Source organism: Rhinopithecus bieti, unplaced genomic scaffold (assembly GCF_001698545.2).
Source record: "Rhinopithecus bieti isolate Rb0 unplaced genomic scaffold, ASM169854v2 scaffold_13352, whole genome shotgun sequence".
NCBI classification, from domain to species: domain Eukaryota; kingdom Metazoa; phylum Chordata; class Mammalia; order Primates; family Cercopithecidae; genus Rhinopithecus; species Rhinopithecus bieti.
Window position 1 is genome coordinate 3,446,951 of NW_016808026.1, and position 24,638 is coordinate 3,471,588.

General features: G+C 37.3%; 1 protein-coding gene and 1 long non-coding RNA gene across 2 annotated transcripts in view; one reads left to right on the forward strand and one right to left on the reverse strand.

Moving 5' to 3' along the window:
- Positions 1-365: 365 nt before the first annotated feature.
- Positions 366-6,663, reverse strand: LOC108537594 (uncharacterized). The gene is made up of 3 exons (XR_001887860.1): positions 6,576-6,663; positions 3,136-3,210; positions 366-2,412 (listed from the first exon to the last, which is right to left on the reverse strand). It is a non-coding gene; the product is annotated as an uncharacterized LOC108537594 (long non-coding RNA).
- Positions 6,664-13,430: 6,767 nt separating this feature from the next.
- The window catches only part of LOC108537578 (oxidation resistance protein 1-like), a 96,304-nt gene continuing 85,096 nt past the window's right edge, over positions 13,431-24,638 (forward strand). Inside the window, exons 1-2 of the mRNA XM_017885162.1 lie at positions 13,431-14,254; positions 15,208-15,236. Coding sequence (XP_017740651.1) covers positions 14,056-14,254; positions 15,208-15,236 — 228 coding nt within the window. The 5' untranslated portion in view covers positions 13,431-14,055. The remainder of the gene's footprint in view (positions 14,255-15,207; positions 15,237-24,638) is intronic.

The window sequence follows — 24,638 nt, forward strand, 5'->3', positions numbered from 1 at the left end:
ATAAATAAATAAGTCAATAGTTTGACCTAGCTTTCACAGCCGGAAAACCCTTTGTGGGACATTATGCCACTTTAACCGAATGTTTGGGTGAATTGAGAGAGTAACAGTTAATTGCTTGAGTAAAAGATGGAGGGAAACGTCATGTGGCAGCATTTCCCATGGGCAAACCCTGCGTTCTGGCTCTGTTCTTTTCCCAGTGTGTGACCTTCAGAGATACACTTGACCTCTCTAGGCTTTGGTGACCCAATCTATAACAATGAAAGGCCTGACTAGATAAACACCAAGGCCCTGCTCATGTCTTACGGTTAAGGTTGCTATTAGTATGTTAAGGTCATTGTGTGAAAGACAATTGAGATGTATTCTTTGTAGCTCTTAAAGTAATTCTTTTCAACCATTTTCTAGTGTACTTTTATGGGAGAACAATATGTAAAACATAAAAATGGCATTTTATGAGCCTACATGTGTTTTACAAGTTCAAATTTACATTTTCTGATTATAAAGATATTTATTGAGAGGATAAGGCTGATAGGAAACCAATTTTTTAAACTGGGACTATAAATGATCAACAGATTCTGTGTAGCTTTAGCAACTCCACATTCTCCCCATTTTGCTTTTGTTGTTTGTTGGTTTTCCTCTGGTTGTATTAAGAAAATACTTGTTCACATACACAAAAGGTTAATGAATAGTTTTGCAATCTCAGAATACTTTTCAGAATATAGACATGGCAAAAGACACTTGAAAAGCAAAATCATTAACAAATCAGGTGGTCTTTAGCATATTAATATATCATTAAAAATGTAACTTAATCATTTGCAAAACCTCCTGTCAGTCAAAATAAGCTAAGCTTATGCTGTGATGCCAAATGAACCCCTAAACCTAAGGGACTTGCTGAAATAGGTGTATATTTCTTGATGCATTTCATGTTCATCTTACGTATCCAATTTTGGGTGGTTTTGGAAGCAGGGCTTCTGATCCATATGGTTACTTAGGGACGCAGACTGATAGAGGCTCCACCATCTTGTAGCTGTACTATCCCGTGCACGTCATATCCTTAGCTGCTGAGGTAGAGGCCAAGGCACCTGGAGCGTAAAACACTGGCAGTTTTAAACAGCGCCTGTTCTTTGCACACATGTGTGAAACACATACATCACTGCTCGGTAGTTGCCAGATCTAGTCTCATGGACCTTTTTCAGAAGTCAGTGTGTGACTCACATGAACTAAATATGCAAAAAGCATTTGGAAGAACTATAAAGTAGCACAAACATGGCTCATAATTTAAAAATTTAGGTTCCTGAGTTTCCCACCCTATAGCCATGGAACCAGAATCTCTGTGTATAGTTGGAGAATTTTAATTTTTTAAAAAGTTCCACAGCTGATTCTCATTATCAACAGGCAGCTGCTGCTGTGAACCAGGAGTGCTTTTTAAAGCGGAGAAAAGGCAATACTTAGATTGGTGGATGTAAGATTACCCTGGCTGCAGTGCTGGAGATCGATTAAAGAAGGGGTAAAGTAGAAGCTGGGAGATTTCATTTTACTACATAATGTATAGGCTCTAATGAGGAAATATAAGTGCATGTGCTTACATATCATGCAGTGTGTTAGCAGAACCAGCTCAATCTGAGGGCCTAACAATGTTGTTGATGTCTCTGTATATTTTAAGAATCTTATCCCCACCCCTTCCTTCCTGACTTCTAGAAAACCAGTAGGGTAGGTACAAAGTGGTTGCCAACCAGTCCTTGTTCAATGCATTTGATAAATTCTACTGGTGGTGGTGGCTGTATAGCCAGCTTGGCACCTATATGAGTCTCTGGATAGTAGGTGGGACTGAAGTGCCTGGGCATGCCCTGCTTCTCTCGAGAGGCAGCTAGAAATGATCCAACTTTCCTTCAAGCCTGTTAGGGCAGCACGGATTTGCATTTTGAATCTGGTTAGATTGCTGTGTCTGCTGCTCTCTAGGAAGACTTGAGAATTTAGAGTAGATCTGCAACAGGAGAAAATGACTGGTGCATGATTCTGTTTGAAAATTAAACCTGTCTAGTCAGTGCTGGATCATTTAAAGATTGACCATCCAGGTTTGAGTTTCTCTTCCTATATGCTGACTGCCTTTGGGCTGATTCACGTGGGGTTATTAGCATCTTTCCCAGATTGTGTTTGGTGTGGGGAGGTGGGGAGTTAGGGAATTCCCATCTACTTTGAGAAGAGGAATAAGTTCTACTCCTTTCAGATGTTATGTACAGCACTTAGGAGTTTGCTGTTCATGCATCATGGCTGAAACAATTGAACAGTTGATAGAAATTTGTCATTGGTGCCCAGCACTTTCCCTGAGATGGATGAACTTGTAGGTAGGCTCTCTTTTCATTGTCGTACTTCATTTCATCTTGTATTGACACAGCCCCAGGTTCAGACTTTCCCCTAACAGAAGGAAAGGAAAATAAATAAATATAAAAATAAATAAACTACCTAACTACTGGTTACAGGTTAAAGCTGGAAACTGGCTAGCAACAGATTTAAATTATTTTGCCTGTTCATCTTCTTTTTTCTCTATTATCTTTTTTTTTTTTTGGAGACAGTCTCACTCTGTCTCCCAGGCTAGAGTGCAGTGGTGTGATCTCGGCTCACTGCAACCTCCGCCTCCTGAGTTCAAATGATTCTCCTGCCTCAGCCTCCCGAGTAGCTGGGATTACAGGTGCACACCACCAAGCCTGACTAATTTTTGTAATTTTTAGTAGAGATGGGTTTTCGCCATGTTGGCCAAGCTGGTCTCGAACTCCTGATCTCAGGGTGATCTGCTCACCTCGGACTCCCAAAGTGCTGGGATTACAAGCATGAGCCACCGTGCTTGGCCCTATTATCTTTAATAAAAGCAAAGATAGGGAAATTATCTAAAAATTTAGCTAAAAGCTATATAACTTTAAAATATGTGAAATAAATAATTTGAATAAAGTACTTAATATACCACAAAACAAATGTTTTCACTTATCAGCTTTTCAGATTAAGTATCAAAATTCTATTCAAGTAACATGAGAAGGTACAACAACATGTGAAGACCCATCATAGAATTAAGAGAGGACAAGAGGAAGAACAAGGGTAGAGAAGGGCTCAGAACGATAAAAAGAGAGTAAGACCTCCTCATACCTATGCATACAGTACCTTCTGTAGACACACACTCTCTACTGCAACCTCAAAGAAAGTGCAGGCACAAAAAGAAATCTGCAGAAGAAAGAAAATGAGAATGTTTGTCTTCATGATGTAAAATTACTCTTTGGAGATCCTGATGAGCTATTGTTCCTCAAGGTTTTTAAAGCTTTATTGAGTTTTCAGAACTTTAGGCACCACTGGTAATACCAATTGGCAGTTGTCCAATGAGCTGAGTGAAATTGATCCAAAAGCTCCAGAAGCTGCCACATTCCAGGTATGGAGTATTTGGGGGCTGTAATTATATCATTGTAATTACAGTCTTCAATAGGATTAAAAATAGAACGGGAATAATTCTATGGTAAATTGATGTGAGTTATTGTGACCTAAGTTTCAATTATAATTGTTAACAGTGATATTGCTGAGTCCTTGTTTGGCTTGACTGCCATGCAGTGTTTTTCTGACGAGAGAAGGAGTTAACACCTTTTGGACAATTTTCAGAATTGAGAAAAAATTACTCGGTTTTTAGTAGGGTTTGTAATTATTATATGTCCAAGGTTGGTATCTCCTAGAGGGGGACTTTTTAGAAAATTAATATTAGACTGTCCCCACTCTATTTAAAGGCCATATTAAATCTCTATCGTATACTCTTCAATGCTGTGATCATGGTTATATTCAAGCAATAAACCCACATTCTTCCTCTTTGTGTTCATTTGGAACACAGGTGGAAGTCTCATATATGATAAGGAATTTGAATGCTAGCATAAACCGTTTTAGTGGCGAAAAACACACAAATGCTTTAAATAAAAAAAGAGTCAATTTTAAGGGTAGCAAATTCGTCTGTCTATGAAATTAAGCTTTAGGTTTACTGGCAGATGCAGATGTAGTGATTGTATAACAGATTCACGCCTTATTTTCTAAACTTACAAAATCTCTTTGCTTAGTTTAGTGTCAGAGTGTCAGTCTGCCTTATTGATTCCATCAGTGGTTTTGCTTATCATATCAGAAATTTGAGTGCTGACTTCTGGCCTCAAGTGATCCTCTGGCCTCGGCCTCTCAACCTGTTTAGATTACGGGTGTGAGCTACCATGCCCAACCCTAACATTTCTATCTTATGAAATAGCTGACAGGTAGATATAACTTGTTACTGGAGAAAATAATTTTTTCATTTTGTTCTTTTAAGATCCAGGTGTTATTTTCTGAGTTTATTAATATAGCTAGCCTTATAATGAGAACACAGGTCTCACTTTTACCATTTTGCTTAAAGATTTGCAGATGCATCGTGCTCATATACTTCAATGTCTCTGTGTTTTCTCAGGATGTTACAGTTCTGCTTCTTTTATTTCCTAAAGTTCAGTAATTTTATCTGTGTTAAAAAGTATTTTCAAAGAGTAACGAACACAATGTTGTGGCTACTCATAATAGTTTCAGTGAGCCAGGAAGTATGCCAGGGAATGGTTGTTAGAACGATTTGATGTCATCTTCAGAAAAAGATAAAGAAGTGAGATTGAATTCAGAGAGTTTGGTATATAAGATGACTGATAGAGATGGGAGCTGGGGCAGGAACGAAAACATTGAGAAGACTGAACATTAAACAAAACTTCAGTCATTAGCCAGTGTAAACAAGCAATCAAAGAATAGTCCCCTTAAAATAGGAATCATTTAATTCATCTAACAATTAAGAAAATATAAACATTACAAACAAATGTTCTTGTTAATCTGTTTCTAATTATTTTTAGGTTACTGATGATATTCTTTTAGTATAAAAATATAAAATCAGAGCCATTTTCCTAGTTTTCAAGTCATTTTCTTCATATTTTAGAAATCATTGTCTTACTTGAAATTTTTCTATTTAAGATTCCACAATTAAAAGAACAATGTTTCCTTTAAGGAATAGTGCCCGCGAGGGCAGAATTTCTTAAAGCATTTTGGGGAGTGGTTTAAATAATCTACATACAGTAGTGCACAAGTTTCCAACTTATTAACAGTGTGCTATCCAGTGAGTTTTTAGCTCCTACACTACATGTTTTTTGGAAGTAAATGTGATGTAATTAAATTAAATATTCTAGCAACTAACAACAAAAGGCTTTTTCAACGGATAATAATAAATTGAACTCGGAAACTGTAAAAAGAATGAAGGAAAACTAATAGAAATTGATATGGAAAGGTGTCTAAGATAAAGGGAAGTGAAAATAGTTGTATAAAACTGTGAACATGGGCCAGGCACCTCGGCTCACGCTTGTAATCACAGCATTTTGGGAAGTAGAGGCATGCAGATCGTTTGAGCCCAGGAGTTCAAGACCAGGCTGGGCAACACTGCAAAACCCTGTCTCTACAAAAACTACACTAATTAGCTGGGTATGGTAGCATGCGCCTATAGTCCCAGGTACTTAGGAGCCTGAGGCAGGAGGATGGATTGATCCCAGGAGGTCGAGGATGCAATAAGCCCTGATCGCACCACTGCATGCCAGCCTGGACAATAGAATAAGACCCTATTTCAAACAAGAAAACAACAACAACAACAAAATTGTGGACACAATATGTTCCCATTTGTGTGGGTTTTTTTTTTTTTAAATAAACACACACGCATATATACACATAGTAACCCTATGTAAATATATGCACACAAAATTTCCAGAAGGATATACACAAAGCTGTAGAGGTTGATTTGGGAAGGACATAAGAAATTTACTATTATATAGCCTTCTATACTATAGTTTTGTTTTCCCATATGCATGTATCCAGTTATATATTGTCCTTTTAATTTAAACATCTAGTAAAACATAATAATTTCAATGCGACCAGAAATTACTAAGCAAAGGAAATGGCAAGGAAGTTCTATTTTTTTGGGAAAAAAAAAATAGATGGTCATTGTATTTGAAACTTAAGACAAGATGATAACATGTATTATCTGGTTAATGAATGCCTGTACTGTCTTCACAAGGATTTTTCCTGACATAAAATTCTAAGTATCTGTCAAAAATATTTTAATTATATACACTAAATAACAACATAATAATGTCTTCAATGTCAGTTCCTCACACAATTGTTTCTTGCATTGAACTTCAATAAAATTCAGAATATAACACTAATGGTATAACTTGATAAGGTATTTTATAGGAAGCATTATAGCTCACATTTACCAAGGCTTAATGTTTTACAGGCACTGTTGTAGGCATATTGCTTGCACTATGTTATTAAATCTTCCCGACATCTCTATATTATCTCTATTTTACAGGTAAGGAACCTGAGGGAGAGAGAAGCTAAGTCAGTTACTTTCCCATTATGCTGCTAGTAAGTGGCAAAGCCAGCATCTGAAGTTAGACTCAGGACCCATGTTCTTAATGATGAGACACGCCTTAGGTATACTGACTGCAGATGACCTAACTTTATACGCCTATAACTTTTAGACGACTTAAGAAAGATCACATTTTTCTTACTGATGATTGAGAAATGCAGTCTATCTCAAATGCCTTTCATAGGAGCTGAATGACAGTTAAATTGACAGTGGACAGTCTAGCAAGCTCCTAGAAGATAGAATGGGCTTATGGAAAACAGGTCATTTTTAACTTAAATAATCATTTTTGAATAGGTGATACATGCATATTATACACACAGTGAAAATTAAGGTTCTCTCTCATCACGCCCTAAGCCACCCACTTCTTTTCTCAGAAGGCAACTACCATTACTAGGTTCTTATATACTAACAGAAATGTTTTATTTGTATGTGGATAACTACATATATTTTACATTGTTTTCAAAAATTGAAGCATACCACATGTGGTGTTCTGTATCTTGCTTTCCCCCTTAAAAATACTTTTTTCAAGATACTTTCATAATCGGTTATACCAGGAACTGTGTAATTATTTTTAATGGCTGAATAATATTCCGTTATATGGACATGTCATATTTTATTTAATCATTTCTTTATTAGTAACCACTTAGGTTATTTTCAACATTTTGCTATTACAAATAGAAAATTGCATCATTTCATACATCAATAGGATAAGTAGCAAGAAGTGAGGATACTGAATCAAAAGGAGTGTGCTTTAAAAATGTTGATAGATCCTGCAAAATGACTCTCTCTTTGATGATCCTGCAAAATAGTGGTACCATTCTTCACTCCCCTACTAGTAATATATGAAAGTGGTAGTTTCCACCCGCTGTTACCAAAATGGTTTTAAACTTTTTGATCTTCACCATCCTGATAGAAGAAAATGGTATTTATTGACAGGTATTTGCATTCCTCATATTAGTAATGAGGCAAATTAGTTTTGTTGTTTATGCCTTTGATGTAATCTCTGAGTCCACTGCCAATTTCAAGATCACAAAGATTTACCCTATGTTTTCTTCTAGGAATTTAATAGTTTTAAGTCATACACTTATGTCTTTAATCCATTCTGAGTTCATTTCTGTCTATGGTGTGAGGTAAGGGTCTAATCTCATTCTTTTGTATGTGAGTATGGAGTTGTTACTGCACCATTTGTTGAAGCCACTATTTTTCCCCATTAAATGGCTTTGGCATCATTTTTGAAAATCGGTTTGTTTTCCCAAAATGTATGTGTTTACTTATGAACCCTAAATTCTATTTTATTGATGTGTACATGTATTCTTACACCTGTACTATGGTTTTTGATTACTGTAGCTTTGAAGAAAGTTTTGAAATTGGGAAGTATGAGTCCCCAACTCTGTTTTCTTTTAAATTGTTTTGGCTCTTTGGGGCTCCTTGCAGTTCTATATGAATTTGAGGATGGGATTTTCCATATCTGTAAATAAAGCAGGGGAATTTTGATAGGGAATGTATTACATCTGTATATTGATTTCTGAATTGCCATTTTAACAATATTAAGTTTTCTAGTCCATGTATATGGGATCTCTTTCCATTTATTTAGATTTTCTTTAACTTCTTTCAATTATGTTTTGTATTTTTCAGTATATGTTTTGTTCCTCCTTGGATAGATTTATTTCTAAGTATTTTTGTCTTTTGATGCTACTATAAATGGAATTATTTTCTTAATTTCATTTTGGATTAGAGATGCCTTTTTTTAATGTGTCTATTTGCAGGGGTATCTCTTTCTAATCGCACAAAAACATCTTGTGCTGGCACTGGTGATCTTCAGGAGTGTACCATCAGCTTGAAAGTGCCATAGAAATAGGGACTCTCTATCTTAGTGCTGAGTAGGCATTTACTAAAGCTGAATGAATGGATGAGAATTTGCTGAGAGTGAGCTTGGGTAGGAGCTTAAGAGAGGCAGCAAATATGGATTTTCAAGAAATTCAGTGATGAATAGAAGGCTTAAAAATGAGGGAAAATGGAATATTATCCAGGATAGACTATAAACTAGGCCATAAAAAAGACTCAATGATTTTGAAAGGATGGGGAATCATACCAAGTATATTCTCTAACTACAGTAAAACTAAGTTAGAAGTCGGAAAAACACAAGAAATTTGGAAAATTCACAAATATGTGGAAATTAAACAACACACTCCTAAATAGCCAATGAGTCAAATGATCATTCATAAGGAAAATTACTCTGAGATAAATAAAAACTAAAGTACAATATAACAAAATTTGTGGGACGGAACTAATGAGGCATGTAGCTGTAAAAACCTATATTATAAAAAAAGAAGATTTCAAATCAATAGCCTAACCTTCTGCCTTATGAAACTAGGGAGGTTGGAGGTGGGAATAGAAGATACTAAACACAAAACAAATAGAAAGAAGGAAATTATAAAGATTAGCATGGGTATTAATGGAATAGTAAATAGAAAAACATTAGAGAAACCTCATTAATGAAACCTTAAGTTGGCTCTCTGCAAGGAACAACAAAATTGACAAAGATTTAGAATGAGCAAGAAAAAAACAGAGATGACTCAAATTACTAAAATTAGGAGTAAAAGAGCTGATACTAATATAAATCAGAGAAATGAACAGGATTAAAAGGAATACTATGAACAACAAATTAGATGACTTACATTAAATGGACAAATTCCTAGAAAGACAAAGCTACCAAAACTGACACAAGGAAAAATAGAAAATCTAATATATATATATATGAGGTAAATGATTATAGTAATTTAAAATATTACCAGAAAGAAAAGCCTAGGGCCAGATGGCTTCAATGGTGAATTCTATTAAACACTTAAAGAATGATTAGTAACAATCCTTCAGAAATTCTTCCAAAAAATTAGAAAAGGATGGCCAGTATTACCCAAATACCAAAGCAAGACAAGGATATCACAAGGGAAGAAAAGTATAAACCAATATAATATCTATTATGAATATAGACAAAAAAATCATCAACAGAATACCAACAAACCAAATCAAGCATCGTATTATACATTCTGAAGGTTATCTAAGGAAGGCAAGGTTCATTTAATATACAAATATTAATTAATGTAAACACTATATTAACAGGATAAAGAACAAAAAGCACAATATTCTATCAACAGAAGCAGAAAAAGCATTTGACAAAATCTAACGTCCATTTATGACAAAAATAAAATAATTTAGGAATAGAATGGTCCTTCATAAACTAGAGTAAGGGCATCTACAAAAAACCAACATATAATATCATACTTAATTGTGAAAGACTCAATGTGTTTTCTCCAAATTCAGGAATAAAATGATATCTGCTCTCACAACTTCTATTTAATATTGTACTGAAACTTCTAACCAGGGCAATTGGGCAAGAAAAAAAGGCACCTGAATTGGAAGGGAAAAAACAAAACCATCTTTATTTACAGAAAACATGTACTTTTATAGAGAAAATGTTAAGAAATCCACTTAACAATAAGTAGAATTTATTAATGAGTCCAGCAAGGTTGTAAGATACAAGAACAGTATTCAAAAATCGATTTTATTTCTGTATACTAGCAATGGCAATCTAAAAAAAAATCTATTGACAATACCAACAAAAAATAAAACACGTATTAATGTCACAAAAAAGTACAAGATTTATACAATGAAAAGCACAAAACACTGCTGAAAGCAATTGAAGATCTACCTAAATGGAAAGACATCCTTTTGTTTATGGACGATATAGCAATACTTCCCATACTGATCTACCGATTTAATGCAATCCCTATCAAAATTACAACTGACTTTTTTCTTTGAAGAAATTGATAAAGTAATCCTAAAATTCATATGGAATGAAAAGGATTCAAAATAGCCAAAACAATCTTCAAAATGAAGAACAAAATGGGAAGACTCACACTTTCCAATTCCAAAACTTACTAGAAAGCTACAGTAATCAAGATAGCATGGTATTGGCATGGGTTTAGGAATAGTAGAATTGAGAGTCCAGAAATAAAACCTTATATTTAAGGTCAATTAAGTTTTGATAAAGATGCAAAGACAATGGGGGGAAAAATCATCTTTTCAATAAATGGTGCTGGAACAGCTGGATAGCCACACATAAAAAAATGAATTTGGACCACTTCCTCACACGAAACCTGAAAATTAACCCCAAATAGATCAAAGACCTATATTAGACCTATATTAGATCAATGAGCTAAATAAAATAAAACTCAGAGAAAAAACATAATAGTTAATCTTCATACTTTGGATTAGTCAAAAGATTTCTTAGATACAATGCAAAGCACAGACCTGATAAAAATATTGATAAATTGGACTTCATCAAAATTAAACCTTTTTGCCCATTGAAAGCCACCATTTTGACCCAGCAGTTTCACTCCTATGTATATATGTGAAATGAAAACAGTTCAACAGAAAAACTTAATTACACAGATGTTCCTAACAACATTATTCATAATAGCCTCAAGGTATGAGCAATCCAAATATCCATCAATGGATGAATGGATCAATAAAATGTGGTATATCTTATACAATGTAATGTTATTTGGCGGTAAAAAGGAATGAAGTACTAATACATGTTACAACACAAAGAAACCTCAGAAACATTAAGTGAAAGAAGGCAGACCCCAAAGACCAAGTATTATATGAAATGTCTATAAAAGGTAAATCCACTGAGGCAGAAATAGACTAGTGGTTGCCTAGGGCTGCAAGTGTGACTGGGGAGTGACTACAGATTGGTAAAACGTTTTTGTGATGATGGAAATGTTCAGGTTCAAAGATTACATTTTGATGATAGCTTTATAACCCTGAATTGTTATCAGGTGAACTGTATAATTTTAACAGGTGAATTTTACAGTACTTAAATTATATATCAATAAAGGTTTGTTTTTTTTTTAATGAGGCAAAAGGTAGCTTGAAAAAGCAGGCATGGCATATAAGCAAGCTTTTTTTAAGGCTGAGAGTTATTTATGTGGCTGATGGAAGGATAAGAGGAAAGGACATATAGTGAAAAGGAACAGAGAAGAATAATAAAGCTGGCAAGCCACAGACAACATAATTAGACTTTTGGAAGAAAGGCATGGACAGGAATAAAGACCTCCTTCTAAGACAAGGTAGGGAGAGCAACTTGATGTAGATTGAAGAGAAAAAGGAAAGAAAAATGAATGTTCATATTTCATGGCCTATGATTTTCTGGGTCATGTAGAAGGCAAAGTAACATGTTCAAGTGATCAGTTTGGTAACTTCAGGAGAATGATGACAGTTCAGACAACAAATATAGAGAATGAAAGAGAACACTGACTAGATGAATAAAAGGATTTTAGAGACATTACGACCAGCCGAGTTTAAATCAAAGATTGTAAGGCATTCAGTCACCAAGGTTACACATTTTTCTCCAGCAGCTCTAGCCTTCTATGAAATAGAAGCAGAAAAAAAAAAACAAAAAAAAAAACAGATGGGTTAACTACCTGTAAATCTGGATTTGAACTGGTAGAATGAAGGTTCCTGCAAATGTTGGACGTAAAAGGGCAGATCTAATCAGGTAAAATCTCAAGCACTAATTGGATATGCTTATAACAAACCAGTAAATTTTTAGAAGATGTAAAACACATCTTAGAAAAATAATTTAAATTGTTAATGAGAATTAGACTAATTCATTGAAATTTGATTTTTAAAACTTACCGAGCCTCTCTTTCATTGAACTCAGAAGTTGTGTGCATGGTAAGGCTTCCTTGTCAAATGGAATGCTACTTAGTAGCTGCCTTAGCTCGTTCCGGATGCTATAATAAAGCACCATAGAGTGACTGACTGGTTTATAAACACACATTTATTTCTCACAGTTCTGGAGGCTAGAGGACCAAGATCAGGGTGCCAGCATGGTTGGTTTCTGGTAAGGACCTTCTTCTGGTTTGCAAACTGCTGTGTTTTTGTATCCTCATGTGGCAGAAAGATGGAGACAGCTCTCTGGGTCCCTTTTTTATAAGGGCACTTAATCGCATTCATGAGGCCTCTGTGCTCATGAATTACCTCCCAAAGGCCCCACCTCCTAATACCATCACACTGGGGTTAGGATTTTAACAAATGAATTTGAGGGAAAGCACAAACATTCCATCCATTGCAACATCTACAAAATAGGTCCTTAGGCAGAGCAGAAGTCTGTAACAGTTCTTTCCCAAGCCACAACCCTGAAAACATGGATTGCTGGATATGCAGATTCTCCTGGGCCCCTTTCCCATAAACACCGAATTAGACACTGTGAGGGTGCAGCCCAGACATGCTGTATTTTTCACCAGGTATAATGATGATGACTGATATTAGAATGGTGACATTTATCCAACCTAGTAAGAATTTAAACTGAAAATGATGATGCAAAAAAGATCTGTCAACTGGTTAAAACAACAACAACAACAACAACAACAACAACAACAACAACAAAAAAGGGGGTGTGTGTGCGTCAGGAGGGATAATCTTCAGTAGTTTGGCCAAAAGCTTAAGATTGATTTCCAGGACTCTATTGTTGGAGTGGGTAGTTCATCAGCTTCCTAAGTAATTCAAATCTTTCTTTTCCCACAATATAGTAATATATTGGTGATTCCAAGAAAGAGGGTTTACTTATTTAATGCCTGGGAAAACTACAAGAGCTACGAACAGATGTGAAAGGAAGAGAATAACCAGATCTCACAGGAAGCAAAATGGGGTATTAAATTTCTGTGAAAAGTTACTGCTCTTTCCCTGTCTAGGTTCTTTGTCCCTGAAAGGTAGATCTGCAAACTAAAGTCTTCAATTACATTGCTTAAACAGGACTGGGATCATAGAATGTCCAACAATAACATGAGTTCATACTGGTACAACGAACTTAAAATGTTACTATTCATGTTGTAATTATGACTGCAGTCTTATGTTGAAAGTATCTCCGCCGTCCTAAAAAAAAAAAAAAAAAAAAAAAGTAAATACAAGCTGCAAGTTTCAAGTGATACACTCCACCCTCTTTTTTTCCCCAAGCCAACACACACACCCTTCAAACTTTTTTACTGTTATTTGCAGACTCTTCCTAGGCTCCCGAACTCCATGCAACTCCAGCAGTGTCTCCCCTGGGCCATTTTTATCCCCTCCTCTGACCTGGCGGGAGGCTGGGTGTCCAACCCCTTTCCCTTGCAGTCCTGAAAGTCCGGTCGGAGCCGGGACAGGGCGGGGAGGGGCAGGGCGGGCCAGGCCAGCTCCATTGGCGCCAGGCGGGTGGGGGGATGCCCGGAGAGGACCCGTCCAGCTTGCTTAAAAGCCACCAGTTTTCCGACCCCGCCTCGGTTCCAGGAAGAATATACCTATGTGGCAAGCTAAGTTCTGCCTCATTTGGCATTTGGAAGCCACAAGAAAACTTTTCAAAACTTTTGTCCGTCTTTTGCTCCCCCGACGCGTGGTTTCCTGATGGTCTGTCCCCGGGCAGGGAGAGGGACGCCCCCTCCCCCTCTCCGCCTTCTGTGAGGCGCGCGGAGCCACCTCCCCTGGATCAGGTCTGATGGGGTGGCGGGCGCGCTAGTGGTGGCCGCCACCGCCGAAACCGTCGACCTCCTGGGCCCCAGTTCCGCGTCCGGCCCCGCGGCAGCATGGACTACCTGACCACGTTCACCGAGAAGAGCGGACGCCTTCTGCGGGGCACGGCCAACCGCCTGTGGGGGTTCGGGGGCGGCGGCGAAGCCCGGCAGGTGCGCTTCGAGGATTACCTGAGGGAGCCCGCCCAGGGGGACCTCGGGTGCGGGTCCCCGCCCCACCGGCCCCCGGCGCCGTCCAGCCCGGAGGGACCTGGTGAGCCCACCCTTCTTTCGCTTCCCGCGCGGACGACCTAGGCTGAGGGCTCGGGGGAGGCGGTGGTCGTGGCGCCGGGCGGGGGTCGCGGCCCGGCCCTGGAAGGTGTGCCTGGGACCGGGCGGGCGACGTGGCTGGGGTGGCGGCCGCAGGGGGCGAGGAAGGAAGGACTCCTTCGGCTCTGGGGAGGGAAGACTTTCAGCTGCATGCCAGCTCTTCCTGCTCTGCTCTTCCTGCTTTCCCCACCTAGACTTGATTTTCTTTCCCCGCCAAGTATTTCAAGGGTACGATCCATTCTCTTTCCCTCCCACTGGGAGGTGAAGACTGAACCAGTTATGACGTCGGTGTTTTCAGTCTTGGATTCTTGAAGAGCGTTGCGCCTGCTTTGGTTTTGGTTTGGGTCAGTCTTTCTTTGATATTTGTCAGCTGTTAGGATTCACTTCCTAAACGAAACGTAAAAAGCCAGATGCTTCTTTGTAAAATGAAACACTTCATTAACATGGGAAGCTAGTTGACTTTTTGCGTCGTGTACTTTTTGAACGGCTGCACGTTGTCTTGTGGTGGCAGAACCTAGAAACTTTCTCAGTTCCTGTTTATTTTGTGTTGTGTTGGTTGATTTTTTTCACCACAGTGTCTTTGTGCCATTCTTTAAAACAGTCATTTGTAGCGACATGATATTGATAACTTACAGAATTTTTGAAAGTGCTGCTGAACAGTTTCAGCATAAGGCACAGGGTAATTTCCAGTGTCCTTGGCTTCCTTTAACAGGTAGCAGACATCCTAGCCATGTCTTATTTTATTTTATTTTTGTTAATTGTTTTAATATTTGAGGGTTATGAAAAATGAGCATTAGAGAGTTTAGAAAATAAAGATAGGCACAAAGTGTAAAATCTGTTTATAACTCCACATCTTACCATTTTATTTTATTTTAAATTTTATCTTTATTTTTGTAGAGATGGAGTCTCGCTGTGTTGCCCAGGCTGGTCTTAACTCCTGGCCTCAAGTGATCCTTCTGCGTGGGCCTTCCCAAGTGCTGGGAATACAGGCCTGAGCCACCATGCTGGGCCCTGTAGATTGTTTTAAAGCAGTAAAACAGTGAGGACATCTATTGATCTATGTGTCTAGGTATGTAATTTAAGCTTTGAAGAAATATTAAAATCTCATTTTAGCATAGCCCTTTTAAATAAATTTTCCTTACTTTACGTAAAATATTTTTTTATCTGTAGAATTGCTGTTTATGGAATTAAGAAATGAAAAGGGGAGGGGAATACTTTTTGTTTCTGCTCTGAAGAATGTTAACCAAAGGCAGAATCCTCTTAAAAGTGGGACCAGGCATAGGAAAGGGACTTTAAAGTGTTCGAATCAAGGATTTTTTTAAATGAGTTTTCAGTAGCCTGAAATTGAAAACAGTTGATATGTGACCAGCCTTGAGATGGATGGAGAATTCAGAAATATGTGGAGTAACTTAACTAAAAAGGAATATGGTTAGTGTTTTAATAAATATGCCCAAACACGTGTATCTTGGTGACCCGTGTCTGTAGTTCCAGCTACTCTGCTCAGGAGGCTGGGGCGGGAAGATCCTTTGAGCCCAGGAGGAGAATCCAGACTGGGCAGCAGGTACTTTGTGTTTACATATATGGAGCACACAGCTATATCTGACACCCTCCTTCAAAGTGGTGCTTCAGAAGTGATACATATTCCGCTTCTGTTGAAGCTGCCTTATGAATTCATTACATATTGTTTAATATTCACGGTTCACGGTGCCCCCAAATCTCTGACACATTAGAGAGACCTTGTGAGGTCAAAGTATGACCACAGTCATGTGGGCAGGTGCATCCTAGCATTAACTTCCTGCAAGAATTTGGACAAGTTACTTAGTGTCTTTGGGCCGATATTTTCTCCTTTGTAAATGAGATTGGATTTGGTGATTTCAAAATCCTGTGTTCTAGAGCATTTTCCTTTGGAGCAGAATTAGTGAAAACTAGCCGACTTTTGAGAGGCAACGTGTATATACACAAGTAAAAATAAGTGAATCTTCATGTTTAAAATGAAAATTCTGTGCTTTGCAGCTGCTTATCAGGAGGATGTTGGCTCTAGGGTTGTTCTTTGTGTTCGTGTCCTTCAGAATGAGTGTCTGTCAGTCTGTTTGAAGGATTTCTTCTGCTCTTTCTGCTTGAGACTATTCTTATTTCAGTTTCTTAATGACTGCTTAAGTTTCCTGCTATCATTCTTTCTTCAGTTCATTAAAAAGTCCTGTGTATTATAGGAGTCTTTCTTGTTACAGATACTTTCACACATGTAAATTGACTGCATTCCAGGAAACCCTTTGTTGTTAGTGATCTTACTCCTCTCATCCACTAAGATGAAAAAGTGGAACCTTGTTTCTGTTCCTTCTCACAACCCAACATCAGAGGAGTTACGCATCAAGAAGGGGTGGAGGGAGTCATGTTCAGTAATGATGTTGATAAGATAGTTTTACAATTAACAGATTAAGGACAGACCAGATAAAATTTTGGTCAAATGTCAGCCAGTTGTGGTGGCTCACGCTGGTAATCCCAGCACTTTGGCAAGCCCTGACGGGTGGATCACCTGAGGTCAGGAGTTCGAGACCAGCCTGGCCAACGTGGTGAAACCCTGTCTCTGCTAAAAATACAAAAATTAGCTAGGCATGGTGAAGCGTGCCTGTAGTCCCAGCTACCAGGGAGGCTGAGGTGGGAGAATCGCTTGAACCCAGGAGGCAAGGTTGCAGTGAGATGGCCCCACTGTACTCCAGCCTGGGCCACAGAACGAGACTCCATCTCAAAAATAAAACAAGAACAAAAATTAGCTGGACATGGTGGCACACTCCTGGAATCCCAGCTACTCAGGAGGCTGAGGCAGGAGAATCGCTTGAACCCGGGAGGTGGAAGTTGCCATGAGCCAAGATCACACCACTGCACTCCAGCCTGAGTGACAGAGTAAGATTCCATCTCAAACAAACGAACAAAAAACAAAAAAAACTTTGGTCAATGTTTCTGAGTTTACGCTTTCTATAAACAAACCACTTACTGAACTGTTGGTGTCTCTCCTTCCTTTACTCCTCTCCAAGGTGGCTGCTTTTGCTCCTACCAGCTTTTAGTGCTTGCTGGCTCCACCATTATAGCCCTCTCAGGAAAACCATAATTGAGACTTAGACATATTAAGGACGTTATCACACCATTGATCTAGTTAATAACAATTACAAAAGAAACATCTTAAAATACCGTGCTTGTTCCTGATTAAAGGGTACATTATGCTTTGATTTAAAAAAATTGTTTGAACTTTAAATATAGGTCTTGTTTGGGGGCATGACTATAACTCATAATGTATAATCTTTAAAAGTACTCACTTCACTAGATTGTAATAAATATAGATAAATTTTACTAGTGTAGACTCTCAACTTACTGTAATATAAACATGAAATAGTTTTTTATCATAAGCTGTCCTATTATATCAACCTCATTTTCCCACTTGGTGACAGTATTCTTTGAGCACAACTCAGCCCTTTTACATTTTCTTTTCATTTATTTTTAGCAATTAAAACAGTATCTTTCAGTTACGTAAGACTTGGTCCATTTATTTAAAAATTTCAGTCTCATATTCAATTTATACCTCCATTTATCTTTCTACCTCAGTTCCCATTCCAGGTTAGGTTTGTAGTGCAGAAGAGGTGTGGTCTAGTTCTCACGAAGTCCCCTCCACCCCTTCTTGATGCATAACTCCTCTGATGTTAGGATGTGAGAAGGAATAGAAGCAGGGGTTCACTTTTTCATCTTAGTCCTTCTTGGCCCCTTAGTGGAAGGATGACAATGCTGGATAGCAGTAGTAGAAGCAGTGATGGAACAGTTCTACTAAAATGGCTACTCCTATGCAGAAGTGCTGACTTCAGTAGCCAACAGTTCTTTCAACTTTGAATATGGGACATTAACATCTTGTAATACCAACCATAGATGTTAGTTGCAAATTGTTGAACTGGGCACCTAAAACTGCTCTGCCTCATAGCATATATATTACTGGTATGTGTGTGTATATCAATAGAGTTGATGAAAAATGAAGTTAAGTGGGAACATACTACATTTTTATGACTTGAATTATTTGACATGTCAAGGAAACACTATTTAATAATAATATTTCTTAAATGATTATCCCTGATGCTGAAATTTCATTTTAGGTTTACATTAAGAAAATCTTATATACTGAATATATGTAACTGAAGGAGAAGAGTTTAGAAGCCTGAAATTGATATTCTTGTTACTGGTTCACTTTTGATAATCATGGAAAATGTAAACCAAGGCATGGAATAATAATTATAATAGGCAACACATATAGTGCTTGCTGTATCTTATGCACAAATTAACCCCCAGCAACAACCCTATGAGGTAATCAATAGTAGCAGTTTCATTTTACTGGTGAAGGTACTGAGGTTCATTAATGATCCTATTTAGGAAAAAAATAGACATTGGACAAGGAATTTATAACTGTGTTGGGTATTGGGCATGGAAAGTAAAATATATTATGAGAGTATATAACAAGGGTTTCTACCCTAATATTGGGGGGTGTAAAAAATCATGTCTTGCTTGGATTAGGGGTAATGGCTATTTCCATAAATGGGATGATGATGATGATGATACTTTTAGTAATAACAGAAGTAATAATGATGATGACGATGATGATACTTTTAATAATAACAGGTTGAGCATCCCAAATCAGAAAGCCCAAAATCTGAAACTTTTTGAGGGCCTACATGATGCTCAAAGGAAATGCTCTTTGGAGCATTTTGGATTTTTGGATTTGGGATGCTCAATCAGTAATGCACATATTCCAAATCCATTCTATCCTTTAGGAAGATTCAAAAAAATCCAAAACACTGCTGTTCGCAAGCACTTCAGATAAGTAGTACTCAACCTATAGCAAGAATAATAGCTGTAATGGGGCAGGCTCTGAGCAAATGTTTTTTATTTAATCCTAATAAAAACCTGATGAAATAGTACTATTATTATCCTATTTCCTTTTTGAAAAATCTGAGCCAAAGAAATAAATGAGAGATTCAGAATTTATTTGGGTGTTTTCTTAGTATTTGCAAGAATTATAGTCCTTGAGATGGGGGAAAAAATGTAAGAATTAAAATTATTTCATGTAAAGTGTTACAGTTAAATTAATTTAGATTGTAAAGGATAGGATGGATTGTCGTCGAAGGTTCTTTAGAGTTAGAAAGATAGTAAAATGACAGAGCTGGAAATGCAAAATCCAGTGAGGGAGTGAGAAAAATAAGAAATATATTAGGTTGGAAATTGCCAACTCAGATGATGTGCTAAGAGTTAGTTGATAGTTGGGCAGGCACGGTGGCTCACGCCTGTAATCCCAGCATTTTCAGAGGCCAAGGCAGGTGGATCATCTGAGGTCAGGAGTTTGAGACCAGTCTGGCCAATGTGGCGAAACCCTGTCTGTACCAAGAATACAAAAATTAGCCAGGCGTGGTGGCGCATGCCTGTAATCCCAGCTACTTGGGAGGCTGAAGCAGGAGAGTCACTTGAACCCAGTGGGATGGAGGTTGCAGTGAACTGAGATCACACCACTTCACTCCAACCTGGACAAAAGAGTGAAACTCTGTCTCAAAAAAAAAAAAAAAAAAAAAAAAAAAAAAAAAGAGTTAGATGATGGCTTATCTTGAACCCAGGAAGAACAAGTGCCTCTAAGGTAGGGGTCCCCAGCTCTGGTCCATGGCCTGTTAGGAACCAGGCTGCACAGTGGGAGGTGAGCAGCAGATGAGCCAGCATTACTAGCTGAGCTCTGCCTCCTGGTAGATCAGTGGGGACATTAGATTCTCATAGGAGTGTGAACTTTGTTGTGAACTGCACATGCATGGTCTAATCCCTGATGATCTGAGGTGGAACAGTTTCGTCAAGAAACCATCTCTCTCCCCATCTCCCAGCCCTTGCCCACGTGTCCATAGTCCATAGTCTTCCATGAAACCGGTCTCTGGTGCCATAAAGGTTGAGGACCACTGCTCTAAGGGACCTGGAGTATACCAGTTGTTACAGTAACTATTTAAAACCACCACCGCCACCACCACAAAACAAAAAACTCACAGTGTTGGTAAAGATAACCTTAGCTGGCTCCAGTTTTAGTCTCTTTTCCTAAAGCTAGGTTGGGAAGAAGAGAATACCCTCTACTTGATCAGCAACCTCAGTGGGCTCTAATGGTGACTCCCAGCTAGTTAGCCTTCCTTAATAGTGTTTCATTTAGTTCAGTGGTTCTCAGGCATGAGGTTGATTTGCCTGTTTTGGAATTGCTGCTCATCTCACAGGGTAGCTGATAGGAAGTTCTGTTTTATCTGTGTTCTAGAACCAAACTGCCTCTAAAATAAGCTGATGATTCTCAAACTTTAGCATGCAACAGAATCATCTCCTGAAGGGCTTGTTAGAAAAACATTGTTGGATACCTCTGCTACAATTTGTGATTTTGTGTGGCTGAGAATTTGCATTTCTAGCAAGTTCTCAAGTAATGCTGATGCTGCTGGTCTGGGAACCACGCTTTTCTTAGTGGGTAAGTCTTTTATCCATGAGAAGGTTAGAAGTAAATATAGAAACGATGAAATTTATTAAATGCTTATATTAATAGTTTTGTTTTAATTCTAGGAATGATCAGTGTACTTGGTCTTTAGGGTATTTGTTGTGTTTCAGAGAATTAGGCCTATAAAAGTGCCCAACAAATTAGTCTTAAGAGTATAATTTAAAATGCATACTTGCGTATTTGTTTTTTGACTTGGGATTTTAAGTTGAAAGGTGCAACAATTTGGCTAAACTTAGACACCACTGGAATGTTTAAGAACTTAACATTTATTATATTTAAAACTTAGTATAAGGTATTTTTTAATATTTAAGTTCTCAGGAGGTTTACTTGTTAGAAGCAATGTGTTTAAAATAGAATATAGTAATATAACTGCAGTTTAGTATAGTAAGTCCTCCTTTGACACCGTCCATAGGTTTGTGGAAACTGCAACTTTTAAGCAAAATTATGTATAAAGAAACCAATTTTACCATATGCTAATTGATGTAAACAAGAGTTAGGTTCCTACTATGTATTTCTGGTCACAAAAACATTAGCAAACTTGTAAGTAAAGACCTAAAACACTTCCAGTATTAAACATTGAAATAAATGTGAACTATATAAACATTAAAGAAAGGTTAATAACGACAAGATAATTATTTACTTAATTATTACTGTTCAGAGTCACTGTTGGCTGGATCCTGTCCTGTTCATGGCACAAAGTGGGAACCAGCCCGAGACAGGACACCTTTCCATCTCAGGGCACAGTCACACACAAACATGTGCGCACGCAAACACACACACTCATTCATACTAGGACAGCTTAAACACACTAATTAAGCTAATGTGCACATCTTTAGATGTGGGAGGGAACTGGAGTACCCGGAGAAGACCTATACAGATGTGGGTAGAATGTGTAAACTCCACACAGACAGTGGCCTTGGCTGGGAATTGATTTTTTTTTTCTCATCAAAGTTATATAAAAAAAATGATAACCAAACGATGTTATTCAAGGACCTGCAATATATGTAAGAGAACTTAGTTGCCCATGTTTATAACAGGATTATTTAGGGATATTTAATTTTCCAGTTTGAGTTGGTCAGCTATTTAAAGCACCTTAGAAAGTGTTAAAATTTGCTAGATTATAAATAGAATGTACTTTTTATGGTAGAAGACTTAAGGGAAAGTAGGTTTTTGTATTTTAACTTCAAGAAATCTAACATTGAAAGTAAAGCGACTGCAGATAGTGTTTTCAGTGTATAAAGGCTTATTTCATGGCCACTAGGAAACTTACATTAAGAGACTCTTAATAAATTTTGTTCAAAAGGTGATACTAGTACAAAAAAGGAACATGTTTTAAGGTCAAATACATACATTAGAGAAAGGACAAAAATTGGCTGTTATTTTCTAGCAGTAAATGGAAAGAGGGAAATGTAATCAGGCATAAATCACGGTGTCCCTAGGATAAAGGTAAACCTGTTGCTTAGGCAGCCAGGAGAAACACAGTTATTCCTTATAGTGAGAATATAACAAAAAAATCTCATGGAACTCTGTAATAAAGCAAAACAAACCAAAAGCTTATTTTATAGTAAGTACAGACTTCAGTTTCAAAATCTATTTTAATTTTTTTAAACCCCTTAAATCTTTAATGTAGTTCAATGGAGTAGCTCTAAACTGCAAATTAGTAAAAGCACTTCTGTACAGGGGGAAAGCAATTAATCCAAACATGCAGTTATCTAACAGTCCATCTTAACTGAGAAGTGGGTTTTAAATGTAAAATTATAGATTTTAGATAGTTACGATTCTCTATTTTGGATTTTTTGAGAGTACTACTCAATAGAATTTTTTGAGGTGATGAAAATGGTCTGTATCCGTGATGTCCAGTTTGGTAGCCACTAGGCAAATATGGCTATTGAGTATCTGAATTGCAGTTAATACAAATGAGGAACTGGAATGAGAAATTTGAATTCAGGATTCTGTATTTGCTCTAATATGTTATCAACTAGTGTTAAAGGAAAAATTATTTGACAATACTTCCTAAAGCACGGTAAGACAGAATTTATTCAGGACTATAGCAATAGGTATAGGGACTGTGGCAATGAGATTTTGTAGTTGAGGAGAGAGATTGGGCTCAACTCCAAATACAAAATGGGCAAGTGGGAATTTATAGCCAAGGAGTAGAGTAAGGATAGATGGATAGACAATTGCTAAGAGGTAACATCAGGAATAAGGGGTATTAAGGTGAAACCGACCTCCCAGGATTCTTGCTGAAGGCAGGCCAGGGTGATGAGAGTTCACCTGGACAGTGGAGGATGAAGAAACTGATCAGATACAGAAGGTAATCAGATATCCAGGATCAGGGGAGGGTCCTGCTAAACTGACCTTAACATGATTCTTGCTGAAACTGGATTTTATAAGGAAGTGAACAGATAGGCATAGGAGAAGGTTCAGCAGCCTGACTAAAATTTGGCTAAGCAAAGAATCTTTGTGACTAGGCACATGTAGCTATTTTAATGTAAATTAATTTAATTAAGTAAAACTTAAAATTCAGCTTTCAGTCTCACTAGACACATTTCAAGTACTCAAAAGACAGATGGCTAGTGGCTACCATGTTACACAAGGCAGATATAAAACATTTTTACCATTGCAAAAAGTTTTATTGGGCAGCATTGATAGCAATGAGTCACAATGTGGAGTACACATTAGAATTCCCTGGGTAGCCATTAAAAAATTTTGATGCCAAGATCTGATTATAATCAAAGATTTGATCTTGAAATCTCTGTTTAAGATCTCCACTCATAGTTTCTTACAGAATTCTAATATGTAACTAGGGTTAAAAAGTACTGACTTAGGATATGAAGGACTCTACATCATTCTGTTTTCCTTAATGATATTTCTCTCAATCAAACTTTTGATGAATTTAGCAGTTTTTTATTTATTTATTTTCTTTACAAGTACTTGGGGCATGCACCTATTTTATGATGCAAGTTAATAAAAGAAATGCATGTTTAAGTTTTCTGCCAACCTCTGGATAGGATTGAAACGTTAGGAAAGTTGAGGTGACTTATAATGAAAAGTTCCTAAAAGGAAGGCATGTTTATGTACTGAGAGAAAGATGCTGAAAATGAAATGACTGTGTAGCAAGGTTCTTGTGGAATAAATAAACCATTGGAATTATAATCATTCTTTTTTCACATACCACAATTAAGAACCGTTAATATTGTAGAATATTTGCTTCCAGTCTTTCATAAGAAAAAAATAATTTTTAAAATAAACCTGATACATACTGTATATAAATAAGTCACATGTTGCAAATACTGAACTTTAAAAATCACCTCTAATCCAGTCACCCAGAGATACTGTTAATACTTAGGTAGGCATTACTGCCAAGATTTCTTCTATGTGTATATACATACAGAAGAATGGATGGATGATTAGAAGGAGGGAGTGACAGAATGAAAGATAGTACTTCTTCACCACAAGAGATTAATTCCTAAGGAGTGTGTCTAAATTTAAGCAAATTCTAAAAAAAAAAAAAAAAAAAAAAAAAAAAAGTTATAGATTGATATTGATATTGTTATTACAATCTTGTTTCAGTTTTAGGTGGGATATGTTTCACCATGCTTTGATATGACAGTAGCAGTTTCATTTCTCATTTTTCTCCTTCTCACATCCTAATATTTATTCATTTTACTATTTTTACATTGTCCGTGTTTGTAACATTCACACTTAGTTTTCAACCACTTTTTTTTTTTGAGACAGAGTCTCGCTCTGTCGCCCAGGCTGGAGTGCAGTGGCCGGATCTCAGCTCACTGCA